The 21,228-nt window shown below is 43.3% G+C and overlaps 1 protein-coding gene across 1 annotated transcript in view; it reads left to right on the top strand.

The window, feature by feature from the left end:
- GUCY2C (guanylate cyclase 2C) overlaps nt 1-16,434 on the top strand; it is a 65,413-nt gene extending 48,979 nt beyond the window's left edge. The window contains exons 20-27 of the mRNA XM_010858720.1: nt 1,023-1,114; nt 5,310-5,468; nt 7,162-7,354; nt 9,260-9,434; nt 11,714-11,812; nt 12,561-12,655; nt 14,178-14,254; nt 15,776-16,434. Of these exons, the coding sequence (XP_010857022.1) occupies nt 1,023-1,114; nt 5,310-5,468; nt 7,162-7,354; nt 9,260-9,434; nt 11,714-11,812; nt 12,561-12,655; nt 14,178-14,254; nt 15,776-15,950 (1,065 nt within the window). The 3' untranslated portion in view covers nt 15,951-16,434. The remainder of the gene's footprint in view (nt 1-1,022; nt 1,115-5,309; nt 5,469-7,161; nt 7,355-9,259; nt 9,435-11,713; nt 11,813-12,560; nt 12,656-14,177; nt 14,255-15,775) is intronic.
- Nucleotides 16,435-21,228: the final 4,794 nt, after the last annotated feature.

The following is a 21,228-nucleotide window of genomic DNA, read 5'->3' as shown; positions in this document are numbered from 1 at the left end:
CCTCCCCACCCCCGCCACCCCCCTTCCTCGTTTCTCTTCACTGCAGCTGGGAAACTTACAAACGTACATACATTAATGTCCTCTGCCCATGTCATACCTGGGACATACTTGTGCTAAGAAAATTATTAATTTTTTAAATCTGAAATTCAAGTTTAGCTGGGTGTCCTATTAAACTTTTTTTTTTTTTGCTATATCTGAGAACCCTAAAAGGTCCCTTCACAAACCAATTAATTCAGAAGCTCCTGAAGTCCTAAGAAATTTTGTGAATGCTCCCCAGACAATCCCACGGTCAGGCACAGTTGAAAACTAACGTCATAGAGCTTCACTCTCATTTTAGAGTCGCCTCCTACTCACCAAGCCCAGCTATTTATCCCCGTCCCCAGCACAAACCCCGCAAATGTCTCTAAGGCGTTTTGTCTCTCCCATCCCACCCCCTCCAAATCAATATTGCCGTTTTTCCTTAGCCTAGTGTGGAAAGAGAGGGTGTGGCCAAGTAGTGTAGGCAATGATGACCGCAGGGAACTGGGCCATTTCATACTCGTGAGAGTTGAGATGTTTTAAAAATATTCCCTGCTTCAGTTGCTTACATCACGGAACAGAATAGTATAGGATACCACCCTCTAAGCTAATCCACCTCTTATTTACTTATTTGAAGTACAGCTGTCTGCAATCTTGTGCCAATCTCTGCTGTACAACAAAGTGACTCATTTATACATTCTTTTTCATATTCTTTTCTATTAGAGTTTATCCCAAGGGGATTGGCTATAGTTCCCTCTGCTATCTATATAAGACTTTGTTTTTATCTGTTTTAAAGGTAATAGTTTGCATCGACCAACCCCACACTCCCAGTCCTTCCCTCTCCCTGCTCCTTTGGCAACCACAGCTGTGTCCTCTAAGCCCGTGAGTCTTCCTCTTTCATAGATAGGTTCACTGTGTCATATTTTAGACTTCACATATGAGTGACACCATATGGCATTTGTCTTTTGCTGAGTTACTTCAGTTCGCCCTCTTCTTTCTTCCAGGTCTATCTACTTGTCAAAAGCTGCTGGGAGGAAGATCCAGAAAAGAGGCCAGATTTCAAGAAAATTGAGAATACGCTGGCCAAGATATTTGGGTATGGCGGACATTTTTACTTTTCCCCGCTAACTTCAGTTTTTTCTAGTAATAGTTGACATTCAGTGGTAGCTACGTATGAGAATGCCTTTTCTAATGAAAAATCACAGACTATAATACCTGACTCCAAAAAATTAAAATGATATGGAGATGAACAGACCATTTTTTCGAGAAATAATCAATTTGAAAAGCTAAGTGCTGTGTTCAAGGGCAAAACGAGCCTGATTAGAAAATAGATTCTGACTGATCATATCTGTTAAAAAAAAATATAGTTCCTGCAGTAGCAGGTAATTAGGATTTAGAAGTCTAGGAGAATCCTGAGGATCTTAAAACCCCTGGATAATTCTTAACATCAGCAAGTTCCTTAGAGTTTTAAAAATCATAAGATCATGAACTTTGGCTGAATCGGAGTATAATTCAGGATCGAGAGAAAAGTAACATACAGTTACCCAGTAAGATTGATTTCCCATGTTTGGAGGTAGATACAATGCAGAGTGAGAAAAATAGCTCTTGGAGATCCAGTTTCTAGGCTAGTATCTAATAATAGCTAGTTATGGTTACCAATTTTGTTGCTCGTAAAATTGGAATGAATTTTCTGTAGATGATTCCTGCAGTTCCTTCTAGCTCTTTCTGTAGTTTCGTTAAGTCGAGGACTCAGACACTTAGTGAGGCTAAATAAAGCCCAGGACTAAGATAGGGTGGAGTAGTGGTCCCAAACCCCCCACACCAGGCCACACAGCAGGAGGTGAGGCAGGGTTGGGGGGCAGCTAGCAAAGCTGCATCAGCCGTTCCTCCTTGCTCACATTACCACCCAAGTTCTGCCTCCTTTCAAATCCGCAGCAGCATTCAATTCTCATAGAAGCGTGAACCCTAACCCTAAAGTCAGGGCAGAGTATCCTGAGATTGCCACAAAATAGAAATATGTTGCTAAGTTGCTTCAGTCGTGTCCGAGTCTGGGTGACCCCATAGACGGCAGCCCACCAGGCTCCCCCGTCCCTGGGATTCTCCAGGCAAGAACACTGGAGTGGGTTGCCATTTCCTTCTCCAATGCATGAAAATGAAAAGTGAAAGTGAAGTTGCTCAGTCGTGCCCGACTCTTCGAGACCCCATGGATTGCAGCCCACCAGGCTCCTCCGTCCATGGGATTTTCCCATGGACGGAGGTGCCATTGCCTTCTCTGAAATAGAAATATAGTGCACAGTAAATGTACCGTTGTTGAATCATCTCGAAACCATACCTCCCCACCCCACCCCGCCCAGTCCATCGGAAAAGTTATCTTCCATGAAACCAGTCCCTGGTGCCAAAAATGTTGGGGACCTCTGGGGTAGAGTGAAGATAATGAAAGTGTGGCCACTGATTGCTTGATCTAAACCAGCCAATGTGGGAAAAGAGCAGGAAATAATAAATGATTTCAATCTTGCCCTTTTTCATTCCTTCCCAGATCTATTACTAAGAGCAGATGAAACTGTATGTGTGACAGATGAAATGTGAGCTCATGAAGATAAAACTAGGCCCCTGGTATTTAGCCTTTAATGTGGTGGTTCTCTACTTGGCTGCACATTGAAATCACCTGGGGATTTTTGCAAACTAGTGATGCTGAAGTCCTACCCGAGAGAGTCTGATGTAATTGATCTGGGTGCAGGGTGTCATCAGGAGTTTAAATAAGCTCCTCAGGTGATTAAAATACACAGCCAAGGTTGAGGAAACTGTTTTAATTGAATCAATTCATCATGAAATCAGATTATCCATCTTCATCCTTTCCACCTGCTCCCTCATTCTTTCTACCCAGCTAGATTTCTTTATGGTTTCTGGTGAGAATTTCCTGGGGACCTTGTTAAAAATTTCTCTTCTTCCCAAAGCTAGCAGTTTCCAGTTGTAACAGGTCTGTGATAGAACTCAGAAATGTATGATTTTTTTCTCTTTCTTTTTTATTTTTTTAAATTATGAAAGTATGATAACACATTTACAGGAGACTTGGAAAATACAGAACAAAGTTACATATAGTTCCACTATATAGTACAATTATTTTTTAAGCAGATAAATTAAGATTTTTAGTTGGAGTTTCAATGTCAAACTCTCAAAAGTTAATAGAATGAACATACAGAAAAGTAGAAGGATATAGTAGACCTGAAAAGCACCATGAACCAATTCAATACAATTAAGATTTATACAATTTTCATACAACAGTAGGATACAAATTCTTTTCAGGTTCCCGTAGACTATAAACTAGGAGTCTCTGGAACATATCCAGGGACATAAAACAAGGTGCAAACATTTCATGGTCTGCTGCTGCTGCTGATAAGTCGCTTCAGTCGTGTCTGACTCTGTGCGATCCCATAGACGGCAGCCCACCAGGCTCCTCTGTTCCTGGGATTCTCCAGGCAAGAACACTGGAGTGAGTTGCCATTTCCTTCTCCAATGCATGAAAGTGGAAAGTGAAAGTGAAGTCGCTCAGTCGTGTCCAACTCTTTGAGACCCTGTGAACTGCAGCCTACCAGGCTCCTCCGTCCATGGGACTCTCTAGGCAAGAGTACTGGAGTGGGGTGCCATTGCCTTCTCCTTTCATGATCTAATATTGAAATCATACAAAGTATGTTTTCTTATCATTGTGAAATTATGTTAGAAATCAATATCAAAAGATACTTGAAGATACCCACATATTTTCAAGTCCAAATGTGGCATTTACCAAGAGAGACATAGCCATCGAAAGCCTCAATAAAGTCAGAAAAATGAAAAAACACAGTGATTGCAGAGAAGAAATCATTTAAATGAGAAATTAAAATCAAAGATATTTTAAAAACCCTATGTATTTGGAAATTAAATGTCCACTTTTAAATGATGGGTAAGAAGGTATAACAAGGAAAATTGGAGAATACTTAGAATAAAAACAAGAGAGAATTTACCAGAATTTGTTGCATGCTGCTGAAGCTGCTCAGTGCAGCTAAATACAATGTGAAATCTTGAATAAGGTATAAAAACAAATAATGGATACTAGCATAAAATTTTTTGAAATTTGAACAAAATCTATACATTAATTAATAATACTGTGGTGGTGGTGGTGCTTTAGTCGCTCAGCTGTGCCCAATTCCTGCAGCCCCATGGACTGTAGCCCTCCAGGCTCCTCTGTCCATGGGATTCTCCAGGCAAGAATACCAGAGTGGGTTGCCATTTCCTTCTCCAGGGGATCTTCCTGACCCAGGAATCAAACTTGGGTGTCCTGCATTGCAGGTTGATTGTTTTGTTTTGTTTTTTTTAATTTTATTTTATTTTTAAATTTTACAATATTGTATTAGTTTTGCCAAATATCGAAATGAATCCACCACAGGTATACCCGCGTTCCCCATCCTGAACCCTCCTCCCTCCTCCCTCCCCTACCCTCCCTCTGGGTCATCCCAGTGCACCAGCCCCAAGCATCCAGTACCGTGCATCGAACCTGGACTGGCGACTCGTTTCATACATGATATTATACATGTTTCAATGCTATTCTCCCAAATCTCCCCACCCTCTCCCTCTCCCACAGAGTCCATAAGACTGATCTATACATCGGTGTCTCTTTTGCAGTCTCATAAGCAAACAAAAAAGTAAAAACATCACCTATTTTTCAACAGGTAATGACCAGTTTTCAAAGATTAAAAATGAGATGGTAATGTTTGCTGTTACATAAACTGGCTTTTTTCACTTAAATAATGTAAAGGAAGTATCTTTCTGTGTACTTTGCGATTTTAATTTGTATTTGATAGTCCATCATTTCATAATAATTTGATTACTTTTTGTTACATATTTAGGGTAATTTTTAAATGATTGTTTGTGAGGAATAACTGCTACTTTCTTTATAGTTCACTTTCAGCACATTCGTGATAGTTTCCTTTGAATAATTCTAAGTAGAATTGAGAGGCTGGTCCACATAAGCATTCTTAAGATTTATGACGCGTTTTGCCGTATTTCCGCCAGGAAGACTATAATGTATTTTTTCCTCCATCTTACATTGATTGCCATTGTGCTAACATTTGTTTTTCTTTGTTTTTAAAGTCTTTTCTATTTCTTTGATCCTTCCTGAGATTAAATTTTTTTGCCATATTTGTTGGCCATTTTTATTCTTTATTTAATTACCTGTTCATAATGTCTGCCTATTGCTTTAATAAATATTTATGTTTTCTTAATAATATGGAGAGCTCTTTATCTGTTTCTACCTACAGCCTTTTCCATGACCAAAAAAATGAAAGTTACATGGATACCTTGATCCGACGTCTACAGCTGTATTCCCGGAACCTGGAACATCTGGTGGAGGAAAGGACACAGCTGTACAAAGCAGAGAGGGACAGGGCTGACCAACTTAATTTCATGTTGCTCCCAAGGTAAGGAAGTCCTTCTACGGATGTGACTATACAGGACTCCAGGTTGTGCCTCAGCCCTTAAGGCGGAAAGCCAAAGCATATTTGTCTAGCATTGGTTTTCTCTGTACTTTTCTTACTTTATTTATTTTTATGTATTTATTTGGCTGTGCTGGATCTTAGTTGCGGCACAGGGGATCTTTATTTGCAGCATGTGAAATTTTAGTTAGGGCATGTGACATCTAGTTCCCAGAGCAGGGATCGAACCTGGGTCCCCTGCATTGGGAGTGCAGAGTCTTAGTTACTGGACTGCCAGGGAAGTCCCTTCTCTACATTTGTATAGGATTGTTCCCTTTTGCATTTTCTTCATCAGATCATTGTGTTTAAAGATGCACGTTCTTCCTAAGCTTTGTCCTGGTTTGCACTGTCTAAATTGCTAAAAGAAAGAGATTGTTTTCCAGCGCCATGGAAGGAGCATGGATGGCAGAGTTAGAGTCACCTATGTTCCAGCACCTGTTGGCCACTGTTACTGAGTCTGAGACCTTAGGCCAGTCACTGTCTCTCCTTCATATAAAAATGAAAATTAAAGCATTAATTTCTTTGCCATCTTCTTTCAGCCTCATAGTAGAGGCCCTATTACAAGAAATGATATAGATGAGCTTATTTGCAAAGCAGAAAGAGAGACAAAGATATAGAAAACAAATGTATGGACAGCGAGTGGGAAAGGGGTGGGTGGGAGAAATAGGGAGATTGGGATTGGCAGATTCGCACTGTTGATACAATGATGTATAAAATAGATGCTGGGGCTTCCCTGGTGATTCAGACGGTAAAGAATCTGCCTGCAATGCAGGAGACCCAGGTTTGGTCCCTGCACTGGGAAGATCCCCTAGGGAAGGGAATTGCTACTGACTCCAGTATTCCTCCTTGTGAAATCCCATGGACAGAGGAGCTTGTTGGGCTGCAGTCCACTGTGTCACAGAAGAGTCGGACACAACTTAACGACTAACATGTACACACACACATAAAATAGGTAACTACTGAGAATCGACTGAATAGCACAGGGAACTCTATTTACTGCTCTGTGGTGACCTAAACTGGAAGGAAGTCCAAAGTGGAGGGGATATACATATATGTACAGCTGATTCACTTTGCTATACAGTAGAAGCTAACACATTATATTTATTAATAAAGCAACTATGCTCCCGTAAAAACTAATTAAAAATAAAATAAGAGCCATCTTTAGTGGAGGAAGGCTTCCCTGGTGGCTCAGATGGTAAAGAATCCACCTGCAATGTGGGAGACCGGATTCAATCCCTGGGTGGGGAAGATCCCCTAGAGGAGGAAATGGCAACCCACTCCAGTATTCTTGCCTGGAAAACTCCATGGACAGAGGAGCCTGGCAGGCTGCAGTCCATGGGGTCGCGTAGAGTCAGACATGACTGAACAACTGAACACTCACCTTTATTAGAGTTATAATCAGGTATTAAATTAATACTGAACCTCCTATTCATCTGAGGCCACATACATGTGCTCTGTGTGTGTGCTATGTTCCTAGACTTGGTATTTGCAAGCTGTCTTTGGTTCCTCGCCACACCACTCACTGGAAATCCTCAGTTCTAGAATTCCTGGTGAACAGTTAGTACTGTCTCAAAGATTTCCGTAGAGGAAGAAGGAATTTACTGAAATTGAAGGCCCTGTTTTTTCCTTCCTCATCCAGGCTGGTGGTCAAGTCTCTGAAGGAGAAAGGCTTCGTGGAGCCTGAGCTCTACGAGGAAGTCACTGTCTACTTCAGTGACATTGTAGGGTTCACTACCATCTGTAAGTACAGTACCCCCATGGAAGTGGTGGACATGCTCAATGACATCTACAAGAACTTTGACCACATTCTGGACCACCATGACGTGTACAAGGTAACCGCTCCACCTAACTGGCTGAATGATGGTTTGGCCCCAGGTCAGCAGAGCCAGAATTGGCTGTTTCTGTTACTACAGTTCTCCTTCGCTGCCCCTACCACCTCTGCCTCAGGATGCTTCCAGGATTGTCATGGATCCCCAAATCCCCAGGTGCTCAAGTCCTTGGTGTAAAATAATACAGTATTTGCATACAACCTACATACCCATGTACTCTTAAATCATTTCTAGATTACTTATAATACCTAATACAATGTAAAGGCTAAGTAAAATAGTTGCTGGAGTTGTGGCAAATTCAAGTTTTACTTTTTGGAACTTTCAACAGTTTTGTTTAAATATTTTTGAATCATGGTTCATTGAATCCACAGTGTGGAACCTATAGATTCAGAGAGCTGACTTTACTCAGGTCTTTTCCTTTGTCATTTAAGAGTTAGTAAATTAGTGGTTGAGTCTGAGCGACAAGTGAAGTGGGAGAGTAAGAGTGGTCAGAAGTTGAAATTCTCACGCTGTGTAGATCAGAAAGTCTTACTAACAAGAGTTCCGGTTGAATAGAAAGTGATTATGCATTTTAGAGATATTGAGAAAGAAGAAATTAACTAACCAACACATTTGAACCATGCATATGATTATGAAAATGAAATTAAAAGGGAGAATATCAAAGAATAATGTTAATATAAGTCTACTTCCTATTACAGGAAAAGTGTTCAGAAGCATCCGGTACAAGAATGTGTATTATGTCTTTAGTGAAGTGAAAACGAAAATCGCTCACTCATATCCCACTCTTTGCAACCCTGTGGACTGTAGCCCTGAAGAAGGCAATGGCACCCCACTCCAGTACTCTTGCCTGAAAAATCCCATGGATGGAGGAGCTTGGTGGGCTGCCGTCTATGGGGTTGCATAGAGTCGGACACGACTGAGCGACTTCACTTTCACTTTTCACTTTCCTGCATTGGAGAAGGAAATGGCAACCCACTCCAGTGTTCTTGCCTGGAGAATCCCAGGGATGGGGGACCCTGGTGGGCTGCTGTCTATGGGATTGCACAGAGTCAGACATGACTGAAGTGACTTAGCAGCAGCAGCAGCAGGACTGTAATCCACCAGCCTCCTCTGTCCATGGGACTCTCCAGGCAAGAATACTGGAGTGGCTTTCCATGCCCTTCTCCAGGAGATCTTCCCAACCCAGGGGTCAAACCCAGGTCTTCTGCCTTGCAGGCAGATTTTTTTACCACCTGAGCCACCAGGGAAGCCCCTTTATGTCTTAGAGGAACCTACAATTATTTTTTTATCAAATGGTTTTTGAAAAGTAAAGTGCTAAACATGACTTTTCTGGTAATTAGAGATGGTTTCCTAAAATTCCATAAAGCCATTCAGATTGTTTCAACACTATAGAATTGTCACCATATCTGCATGACTTACATTATTATAAAGTACTTCACTCAGTTAAAATCCTTTATAGTTGTTTTATCAACTTTTTAACTAGGCTGTGGCTTTCTAGGTGGCGAAGTGGTAAAGAATCTGCCTGCCCATGCAGGAGACGCAGGTGATGCGGGTTTGATCCCTGGGTCGGGAAGATCCTCTAGAGAAGGAAATGACAATCTGCTCCCGTATTCTTGCTTGGAAATTTCATGGAAAATTTCAACCACACAGCCTGGCAGGCTACAGTCCATAGGGTCACAGAGAATTGGACATGGCTGAGCATGCACACACCACATCCTAACTAAGCTATAAAAACCCTGAAGAAATTAGCATAGTACTGGTCTTGAACTAGTCCCAGCATAAGTGTGCAGGGCAATGCGCATATGAGTTCTCGAACATTTCTGAATTTGATGTGCAATGAACTGCTTCTGTTTACTTTCTGGTGCCTTTAGAAGGGACAGATTCACTGATGAGAAACTACTTCCACAGGTGGAAACCATTGGTGATGCCTACATGGTGGCCAGCGGTTTGCCTAAGAGAAATGGCAACCGGCATGCAATAGACATTGCCAAGATGGCCTTGGACCTCCTCAGCTTCGTGGGGACCTTTGAGCTGGAGCATCTTCCTGGCCTCCCAATATGGATTCGAATTGGAATTCACTCTGGTACGCAGCTGAGCACTGTAGCAGTCGGGAACCATGTGTCCCTCTGCACACCAACTAAATTAGAAAGGTTGAAGGATCCTCAGACGAGATCAGTTTTCACATGAGGCTTACTCTTGAATCCGCCTGCCAAATACGAGGTCCAGTTACACATCCTGACATAATTAGACCTATAATAAGTGTCTGGAGAGTTCTAGGAAACAACAGTCACGACAGCACTCATGGAATGATAAACACCAACCACAAACTGAAATAACAAGCTCCAGACCTCCTATTTAAGTCACCCTATTCCCTGGTGGCTCAGATGGTAAAGAATCCGCCTGCAATGCAGGAGACTTGCCTTCCATCCCTGAGTTGGGAAGATCCCCTGGAGGAGGGCATGGCAACCCACTCGAGTATGCTTGCCTGGAGAATCCCCATGGACAGAGGAGCCTGGCAGGCTACATTCTATGTGGTAGCAAAGCTGCTGCTGCTGCTAAGTCACTTCAGCCGTGTCTGACTCTCTGTGACCCCATAGATGGCAGCCCATCAGGCTCCGCTGTCCCTGGGATTCTCCAGGCAAGAACACTGGATGGGGTTGCCATTTCCTTCTCCAAAGTTGGACGCAAATGAGTGACTAAGCACAGCGCAGCACATTTACTATTTATCTCTTCCCCATTCCCTCCGTCTCCCCATCTCTGACTTCTGTAAATTTTTTTTCAGTAAAATATTACAGTATTTTAAATGGATTTTATTATCTTTCTGATGTGATTGAGAAGTTTTAGAGACTTTTTTAAAAAAATTGGAGTGTAGCTGATTTACAATATTGTGTTAGTTTCTGGTGTACAGCAGAGTGATTTGGTTATATATAAAATAGCTTGCATCTGCTAATCTCAAACTCCCAATCCCTCCCTCCCTTACCCCCTGGTAACCACAAGTCTTTTCTCTATGTCTGTGAATATGTTTTGTAGACAAGTTTATCTGTGTCATATTTTAGCTTCCTCAGAGATCTAATCAAGTAGCTGCTGCTGCTTCTGTTTGTTTCTGTTTTGTATTTTTGCATTGAGTCTAACAGGGAAGATTCATTACTCAGTATTTTTTTTTCAAGTGTACATAAGCAATGTACAACTTAATGTTCTATTTTTTCAGTGTCTGTAAACACAGTGTTCAAAGGACAAATCTATAAAGAAACTCATATAGATCAAAACCTGATAAACAAACCAGAAAATCAGTAGTTGCCTCTACACAAAACCTGGTTTTGCAGTTTCTGAGTTAATCTTTAACTTCTACAAATTTTAACTCCTTGCATTCAGTCTTCCACACAAATACTTGCTTGAGCAGCCCTTCTTCCCGATCTAATATGCCCCTGTGCATCATCTGGCCTTGGCTTTTGTTCTGCCTTTTGGGGTATCCTTGTGTTGTAGGCTCCCCTTTCCTGCTGTATTCACGTGGTACATGAAAAGCACAGGGAATAAGATTCCAAGTCCTTGTCATCTGGGTCTTCCATCATCAGGCCACAAATCCCTGAAATGCTGCGCTGTGCCATGCTTAGTCACTCAGTCATGTGGGACTCTTTGCAACCTCATGGACTGCAGTTTGCCAGAGTCCTCTGTCCATGGGGATTCTCCAGGCAAGAGTACTAGAGGGGTTGCCATACCCTTCTCCAGGGGATCGTCCCAACCCAGGGTCAAACCCAGGTCTCCCACATTGCAGGCAGATTCTTTGCTGTCTGAGCCACCAGCGAAGCCCAAGAATAGTGGAGAGGGTAGCCTATCCCTTCTTCAGGGGTTCTTCTCGACCCAGAAATCGAACTGGGGGTCTCCTGCATTGCAGGCGGATTCTTTACCAGCTGAGCTACCAAGGAAGCCCAAAAATAAAACAGACGGGCCATTGAGCCTTCAAGTGCACTGTGCCCACCAATGGTTCCGAGCTCTGGGCTGTGTGGCTGGCACAGCAAGTGGTGGTGAGATGGTCTCCATTCTTCTTGAGAGCCTTCTGTGTAATGTATTAAGGAACATTTTTCACCTTTGCATGCTGATCTCAAAATGTCTTCTTGTTTATCGAAAATGTGCTTTTCTATGCTAGAGCAAAACACTTCCTGAAAGTGTGATTTGGATAATGATGCTATCCCCTAATAAATACATTCAGTTAGAGCCAAGGTCACAGCTCACATTTTACCCCTTAAACCACTTCTCCCATCTAATGAGGCATTGAGCGTTGTGATCTTGAGAAGAGGCTCACCCACCTTAACACCACTCTATGACTTCCGTGGCCTCCACCTTCTTGCTTTCTGTCCCTCACAGGTCCCTGTGCTGCTGGAGTCGTGGGGATCAAGATGCCTCGTTATTGCCTGTTCGGAGATACAGTCAACACAGCCTCTCGGATGGAATCCACTGGCCTCCGTAAGAAAGGAGAGGACTTTTTGTAGAGGACAAAGATTCTGTCTCCCAACCAAGGGGAACTGTAGGATAAAAATGCATAATACTGCCAGTGAGGTGAAGCATGACTCTTCACATTGACTGACTGTGAGCCTGGGTCAGTCCAGTCCTTGCTACATGTTGCCATTTACTGATCATAATTTTTTTCTTCCTTTATGGTGTTTGACTGTTCTTATTAGTCTAGGTTTGTTTGCAGTGCATTCAGGCATGCTCTACCTGGAATACTCTTAGATCCATGTAAAAGAGAAAGTGTTAGCTGCTTATTCCAACTCTTTGCAACCCCACAGACTATAGCCCACCAGGCTCCTTGGTCCATGGAATTCTCCAGGCAAGAATACTGGAGTGGGTTGCCATTTACATGGAGACCCCAAACCAAATTTCAGCTTTTTAGCTCAGCACCACAAAGTACAATCCAAACCCAGGCCCCGGGGCTCCCCTCTCTGAGCTGGAATGAGAAGCTCCAGGGCTTAATCTAGAGAGCCTCCTTACTCAGGACCCTGAAAACCAGCACCAGACCCTCTCCCCGTGTCTGGTAATAGTTCTCATCTCACCGATGCTATTCTAAAGTTGTTTTTTTTTTTTTTTTTAATGACAATATCTAAGCTGTCAAGAGCACCCATAATAAATATTCTGGCTCAAGGGGAAACAAACGGGGCCCTATGATAGCATTCAAAACAGACACGGTTTTCATTGATCTATTTTGCATTTCCAGCCTTGAGAATCCATGTCAGCGGCTCCACCATAGCCATCCTGAAGAGGACGGAGTGCCAGTTTCTCTATGAAGTAAGAGGAGAAACCTACTTAAAGGTAAGGAACCCATCGAGATTAATAGTGCCACCTAATAGCGCCACCGGGTGGCGCTAATGGTAAAGAACCTGCCTGACAATGCATGGGACATAAGAGACGTGGGTTCGATTCCTGGGCTGGGAAGATCCCCTGGAGGAGGGCATGGCAACCCACTCCAGTATTCTTGCCTGGAAAATCCCATGGACAGAGGACTCTGGCGGGCTACAGTTCACAGGATTGCAAAGAGTTCGACATGACTTAGCAGTTAAGCACAGACGCCCCACCAGACCTGCTGAGTCCAACTCTCTCTGGGTATAGATCAGAGATCTGTATTTAAATCAAGTGACTGTGATGCATAGAGAAGAGTGGGAGTCCCTGTTCTAGACACGCCTTGCCATCCCACACATTTAGAGCAACCGCCTTTCGGAGCCACCAGGTGGCCCGAAGGCTGTCTGTTGAAGGTGACCAAACTCACAACAGATCTGAAGCCAGTGATCGGCTAAGACCATCTGCCTCCACCAGCCATAGCAGCACTGGCCCTTACACTGACGGCAGCTTGAAAGAGCCTCCTATAGGTAGTTGTGTCCGAACAACACGCTGGCTATTTTAATTCTCTGTGAACACATTCTCTGCAGTGTTCCCCCCAAAACAGAAGTGGTGTGTGGATTATTACAGTGCAAGTGGTTAGGCGTATGGGCTCAGTGGTGTCCGGCTCTGCGACCCCATGACTGTAACCCGCCGGGTTCCTCTGTCGGTGGGGTTTTCTAGGCAAGAATACTGGAGTGGGTTGCCATTTCCTACTTCCAGGGATTGAACCCTGGGATTGAACTCAAGCCTCTTGCATATCCTCCATTGGCAAGCAGTTTCCTTACCACTGGCGCCACTTGGGAAGTTCAAATATTTCAGTCCAAACACAGCCCCAAATCACTAATTTTTTTTGAATGAGTGGTTTTTAAAAATATAACTATCCAGTCTGCTTTTCAAACACAACCTACAGCCAAAAACTGAATTTCCTGTTGCTGCCATTTATTTTACAGCCTGCAGATGTACCCAGCAAATGTCAGTTAGTGAGTGTTTATTATGAGGCACGTGTGTTTGTAATTTACACACTTCAGGTGGGGAAACTGTGGCAAAAGTTTCGTGGCAAAAACGGCCAGAATAAAATGTGACATTTCCAGCTGTGAAACCAGTTGGATTCATTGGAGTAGCAGGATCATAAATGAATTTTCTTCCTTCTTCATTTAGAGTTTTTGTGCTGTTGCTAAGGTGATATTTGGAAATGTCTTCTGGGGAATAAAAGAAAATTTTAGTTTGAAAAAAAAAAAGTCTGGTGGATGAGATACTTTTTTGAAGATGCTTAGAAATAGAGATTGGTCTGGAGATAACACAGATGATACCAGGAACAGGTGCTGTATTGAAATATAGGCTCTGATGACAAACTCAGAGGGGAAATGTCTCTTGGAAGCTGATACTTGTCAGAACGGTGGGTTAGAGCCGACTGCCTCGTTGGCCTCCATGGTCCACACCTTTCTTGTCTCTCTAGGGGAGAGGAACCGAGACCACCTACTGGCTGACCGGGGTGAAGGACCAGGAGTACAACCTGCCGACCCCTCCAACCGCGTAAGCTGCTGGCTGGGCGGGGAGGAGCCGGGAAGTGGAGGTCTTGGCTTTGTATCTTATACTGTGTGCAGGCGGGTTAACTGTTGGCGAGGGCTTTGCCAGTGGCAATGAGGCATTGAATCCAAGGTGAGAGACAACACACATTGAAAGGCTTGGAAACCCTCTTCTCTGGCTGCTGGAGTGTTTCAGGCTCGCTCAGGAGACCAGAGGAAAGTTTAGGGCTCACCCCCTGCACATGTGGTCAAGAGTAGAGCACCCTAGGGACAAGAGACCAGTGCATTTCCACCCCTGCTCTCAGCTCTCTGCTGAGTCACCTGATGAAACAGGAACTCCCAGCACCAGGACTGTGGTTTGGGATCTCCACACGGAGTGTGTTCTCCCTGAGATGAGTAAAACAGGCTGCAGGTCTAATTAACCGGTTTCAGTTTCCCTAAAGGTGACTCAAATGGTCTTCCAGTTGCATTTGGGCCACTGCAGTGAGTCATGTGGCCATTGGAATGGCTTTTGCTGTGGTAGAGAAACACTGTCGTGCAGACACCTGGATGCAGGACCCAGACAGATGGCAACACCATAGAGATGCCAAAACAATGCAGACCATCCGTATGGCATGGGGGGACCTGGCCCCTTACTAAGAGCACCCCAGGTCCATTCTAATCTCTTAAAACCCTCCACTCATTCAGAGCCCTCCCCAGACAAGACTCACATTCCTAGGAAAGTGTGGGACCACGTTTCAGAGTTTTGTGGAGACTGGTGACTCAGATGGTAAAGAATCTGCCTGCAATGCAGGAGACCCAGGTTTGATCCCTGGGTCGAAAAGCTCCCCTGGAGAAGGGAATGGCAATCCACTCCAGTATTCTTGCCTGGAGAATTCCAGGGACAGAGGACCCTGGCAGGCTACAGTCCATGGGGTTGCAAAGAGTAGAACACAACTCTCCAAGTGTTAGTAGAGCGACTGACACTTCAGTGGCCTTCCCAGGTGGCACTGCCTGCCAATGCAGGAGACATAAGAGATGCGGGTTCGATCCCTGGTCAGGAAGATCCCCTGGAGTAGGAAATGGCTATCCACTCCAGTATTCTTGCCTGGAGAACCCCATGGACAGAGGAGTCTGGCAGGCTACTGTCCATGGGGTCCCAAAGAGTCGGACACGACTGAAGCTACGTAGCACACACACTAGGGCTTAGCACCCTCTTGGCTTCTGTTCCTCTCGCTCCAGTGGTATGTGTAAACCTAACCTCACCTCTGAATTCCACATTGTGGTGTCTCACTTGGAAATCGAAATATAATTTCCTGCTTGAAGTATATTCTGCTTTCCCTACAACTACACAGAGCAAGGGTGACAGTTCTTTAGGCTCATTGGTGGAAGCCAAGGGTCGTTCTGTGTTCTCTGGACTTCCTGCGTGCAGCACAGAGTAGGCATTCAACAAGATATCAGTGAACGAAACAGGCGGTTCTGGAGCTGAGGGCTAGTCTATTTGAATGGCTGAGAAGTTCCCTTTTCCCTCCATACTCTGTCTCTCCAGGGAGAATCAACAGCGCTTGCAAGCTGAGTTCGCTGACATGATTGCCAGCTCTTTACAGAAAAGACAGGCCTTGGGGATAAGGAACCGAAAACCAACCCGGGTGGCCAGCTACAAGAAGGGCACCCTGGAGTATTTGCAGCTGAACATCACAGACAATGAGAGCACCCATTTTTAAACCTCGGTAAGAGCTAAGGACTCAGGCAAGACTAAGTCCGGCCACACCTGGGGCAATGACCACAAGTGTCCTGAAGCTTCCGCTTCTCTGAGACCTCAGTAAAGCAGAAGAAGACTTAGATGCAGTCTCCAATAGCCTCGGCTTCCCTGTCTGGGACATAGGCTTGCTTCCGTGAATCACGTACGCTCTCAGTGCAATAATTACCTTCTACTCTGCGGCCTGATCTCAATAGCTGCTCCAGGAAACTTCAACCTGGGAAAGAAGAGAAATGAATATGCACTATCTCAGAGCTGGAGAGATTTTGTTCTTATTTCACCTGTTTCAGCTTTGTTTACTGGCTCTTTTTCTTTCTGTATTCATGATAACATTTTTTTAATTGTCCCAATGATATTTTCAGTATTTTATCTCCATTAAATTATATTTAACTCCTAATTTTGGCAGACAATATGCTGTATATGAGGCAGGAATAAAAATTAAACATTTCCTGGATCTGTGGATGTGTTTCTCTCTCTTGCACCCATTTTCCTGGAATGCACCAGCCATTGCCTTGTGCTGGTTGAAAAACTGACTTAATACCCCTGCACTGAAGAAGGGCAAAGCTAGCATTATTGCTCAGAGGTCCAAACCTTGACATTCAGCATCACCTGTGTGCATGGGGGGATTTTGTGTCTAGTTCTCTACCATAGGGGCTCTTCAGGTGCTAAATTCACATCCTGTCTATCTGTAAAGACACCTTACTCCAGACTCTGCAAATATCCCCCCTCACATCCAGCAGTTATCTCGTTCCCCTTTTAATGGCAGCCAAGCATGATTCATTCGCTTGAAATCTCTGGAAAAGGACAGAGCCAGGTTAAGTAGACTAATATCAGCACAGACAAGAACAGGCATGTCACACCCCGGCATTGACCTTCACAACTAAAACAATTACTCCAACCAGAGTATGCCTCCCCAGGCCTCTGCCACGAAAACCACTCTAGAGGTTAAGAAGTAGGTTACATCTTCTCCGTCACCTAGAAAAGCAGACTCTCAAACAATAATAAATGATCTTCTGGTGTACAGGCTGAGCACTTAATGTGCAACAAGAGTCTTTCTTGGTGCCTGGAGCTTTATGATCTGTTTGTGCCTCTGCGTCCAGCACAAGGAGACTTGACACTCAGGGATGAGGTTGTGATGTGGACGTTTTTGGTCATTCATTCAGGAAACATATTTGAGCTGCTCTTCTTATTCCAGGAGCTGGGCTTAGTGTACACGGTATAGATATGGTCTCTACCAAGCCTTGAATTTTACAGGAGAGAGAAATGTAAAGTGATAAATGGGTGTGAAGACCAAACATCTACCTTGACAAACAGGCAAACTTAGCAACTCTAAGCCCGACCAGAAAATCAGTCTTTTAAGGCTCATGAAATGAAGTGAAAGCCACTCAGTCATGTCAGACTCTTTGCGACCCCATGGACTATACAGTCCAAGGAATTCTCCAAGCCAGAATACCAGAGTGGGTAGCTGTTCTCTTCTCCAGGGGATCTTCCTAACCCAGGGATCAAACCCAGGTCTCCTACATTCCAGGTGGATTCTTTACCAGCTGAGCCACTAGGGAAGAGATTGATGAAAAGCTTCTCAGCTGAAGGCGCCAGTGTTCGTGTTCTTTTATAGACTCTACATGCTCGTGAAATATTTCTTGATCTTTAAACAGATGTGTGGCCTTGGCTTGTCCACTTAACAGTGTGGATATGTCATATCAGTGATGATAGTGACTAAGGACAGTACCAGGCAAATTCTTTGCTCTTTCCTAGCTATAAATTAATTAATGTGTCCAAGCCCCTAATGTTTCATTAATAAATCAGCCTTCATAATATCCACCTCAAGGAGTTGCTATAATGATGTTTTCAGTTGAAGTATAGTTGATTTACAATGTTGTGTTAGTTTCAGGTGTACAGCAAAGTGATTAGGTATCATATATATATATATGTATTCTTTTTCAGATCTTTGCCATTGTAGGTTGCTACAAGATATTGAATATGGTTCCCTGTGCCATAGATCCTTGTCATTTATCTATTTTATATATAGTAGTATATGTCGGTTTATCTCAAACTACTTGTTTATTCCTCTCCCCTACTAGCCAGTTGACAAACAGCTTCTGTAAAGGACCAGATAGTAAATAGTTTATGTTGTGCAGGCTGCCCCGTCTCCATCGCAGCTACTCATCTCTGCTGTCATATCAGGAACGCATCCATAGACAATGGCAGTGGGTAGAATGTGTTCCAATCAAAGTTTATTTTTATTTGTGACTATCGTTTGCTTCCCTGGTGACTCAGACAGTAAAGAATCTGCCTGCAATGCAGGAGACCTGGTATCGATTCCTTGGTCGGGAAGATCCCGTGGAGGAGGGTATGGTAACCTATTCCAGTATTTCTGCTTGGAGAATCACCATGGACAGAGGAGCCTGGCAGGTTACAGTCCATGGGGTTGCAAAGAATCAGACATGACTGAGTGACTAAGCACATGTTTTTTTTTTGCTTACCCCTGTTCTAGCAGATAAGCATTTTTTTTTATTTAATGAATTTTTAAAAACATAACTAAAATACCCTTATCATATCCAATGAAATGAATGATAATTCCTTAATATTAACTAATAATAGCTTTATATTTATTAAATGATTTCCCTGATTGTTTCAAAAAAATTTTTTTAATTGGTCTGTTCAAAGCTGGATCCAAAAAGGTCCATGTTTGCATGTGCTTGAAATGTCCCTCTTGTCTCTTGACCTATACTGCTTCACCCGTACACACTTTTTTCCTATGACATTGATTTGTTGAAATTGAGTCATTTTTCCTACATAATTCCTTAATGAATTTAGCTGATTGATTACACACGGTTTTATTTAATTTGTTGTATTTTCCATATTTCTTGGAATTTGGTAGTTAGATCCAGAAGATAATTAGAGGCGAGTTTAATACTTTCCCAAGATAATTTATGTAGCCAGTCTCCTAAAGGAGAATTTAGATGTGGAGAATAATACACTGAGATCCAGCTCCAATGATCAATACTGATCTGATTATAATCAGACTAGATTATAATGCCACATTTGGTGCAAGTTTTAATCACCCACTCCCACTTCATGCCCCCAAAATGACAGAAGAGTTTTATATAAAGAATTGGGAAACAGGAAAGAATATCCTTAGTGAAATAGAAATTATGAGTCAGTTCTGAAAGAAAAACAAATGGGATCAGACTAAACCAAGGAAGAGTAGCCCAAAGCAGTTGGAGAAGAGGACTGCTGGGAAAAGGTAGGATGGGACCTGGGGGAGCTCCAAACTCAGAAGGAGCAGACAGAGTGGGAAGAGAGGGTCTTAGAGCTAACCCGCACTAGGGTGGAGGCTACCATTGCCCATGAGCATGCACACACTTAGGGGAATGAAGCCAGCTTGGTCCCTGCCTCTGCCTCTGAGGGAGACTGAGGCAGCCATTGTCAGCATGCGCCTCCCTACCCACACTTGGGAGGAGTGGAATTAGCTCCGGGGTGGAGACCACCATAACTAAGGAGAGCAAAACCAGCTGAGTAGTGTGGCAATAGCCCCTCGGACCCTGATCCAGCCTCTAACCAAGTCACGTGTACCAGGGAAAAGGTGAAACCAGCACAAAAGTGAAGCACCAAGCAGGGCCTCAGGCCCTGGCTATGATGCACACCAAGGTAGAAACCACCATCACGACAATCACATATCGGGGAGAAACTCAACTCCCTCAGGGCTCCTGCTGCAGCCTCTTGGGCCCCATCTCCACCTCTGTCAGGGTGATAACAGCCATTGATCATAGGAGAAGCTCCAGTTTGTCCCTGGCTCTGGCTTAAGCGACTCCAGCTCTGGCCTCACCTCCCACCGAGGTGGAGGCTGCCAGCACACCAAGGGGAAGACATGCTCACTTCAGATCCAGCTCTCCCAGCAGAACCAGTGGGCGCCGCAGACTGCTCAGGATGCTTTACACAAAGACTGGCCTTCAAGACCATAACAGGTAACTGTTTCACCTAATTGCATGGGGCAGAGAAAGTTAAATTGAGAAGACAGAGGAATTTGTTTAAAATGAAAGAACAAGAACAACAAAAAAAAGAAACCCAAATGAAGCAGAGATAAATAAGTTACCAGATAAAGAGTTCAAAGCATCTGTAGTAAGAATGCTAACTGAAACCTGGGGAAAGAATAGACGAATAGCATGAAATTTTTGACAAGAAACTGGAAAATATAAAAAGGAACCAGTCATTGCTGAAGAATACAATAGCTAAAATGAAAAATACACCGGAAGGAATTAACAGCAGATTAGTTGATACAGAAGAACACATAAGTGACCTAGAAGACTGAATAATGGAAATCATCCACTCAGAATACAAAAAGAAAAACAAATTTAAAAAGAGGATAGATAAGAACAGCCTCAGTACTTCTAGGACAACATCAATCTTACCAACATTAGCAATATAGGGGCCCCAGAAGGAGAGACGAGTGAGCAAGAGATAGAAAGTGTACTTAATAAAATTGTGGCTGAAAACTCTCTCTCAACCTGAGGAAGGACATAGATTTCCAGGTACTGGAAACACAGAGTCATCAAGCAAAATGAGCCCAAAGAGACCCATACAGAGACATCTCTTAATTAAAATAACAAAAGTTAAAGAGAATTTTAAAGGCAGCAAGAGAAAAACCAAGAGTCACGTGTAAGGTAGCCCCATAAGGCTAACAACTGGTTTTTCTGCAGAGACCTTGCAGGCCAGAAGGGAGTGGCATGACGTATTTAAAGTTTTAAAAGAGAAAATGTACAACTTGAGGTTGTCATTCAGAATTGAAGGAGAGATAAGGAATTTCTCTGAAAAGCAAAAACTGAAAGAGTTCATTAGTACTAAACCAACCTCACAAGAAGCATTAAAGGGTCCTCTTTAAGTGAAAAAGGAAAAGGCTACAATAAGAAATAAGAAATTATGGGAAAGGAAAAATCCACTGGTAAAGGCAAGTATATAATAGAGTCTGGGGATCAACCACTTAAATAAGCGAGTATGAAGGTTAAAAAAATTTTTAATCAACTATAACTACAAGAAATAAGGAATAAACATGAAAATGTAAAATCCTAGAGGAGGAAATGGCAACACACTCCAGTATTCTTGCCAGGAAAATCCCATAGACAGGGAAGCCCTGGAGCACTGCAGTCCATGGGGTCACGGAGTAGGACATGACTCAGCGACCGAGCACACAAGCATGAAAATGTGAAATATGATACCAAAAACACATAACATGGGGAGAGGGA

This window comes from Bison bison, unplaced genomic scaffold (genome assembly GCF_000754665.1).
Source record: "Bison bison bison isolate TAMUID 2011002044 unplaced genomic scaffold, Bison_UMD1.0 scf7180017864390, whole genome shotgun sequence".
NCBI lineage: Eukaryota > Metazoa > Chordata > Mammalia > Artiodactyla > Bovidae > Bison > Bison bison.
This window is presented reverse-complemented; position numbering and strand designations above follow the sequence as displayed.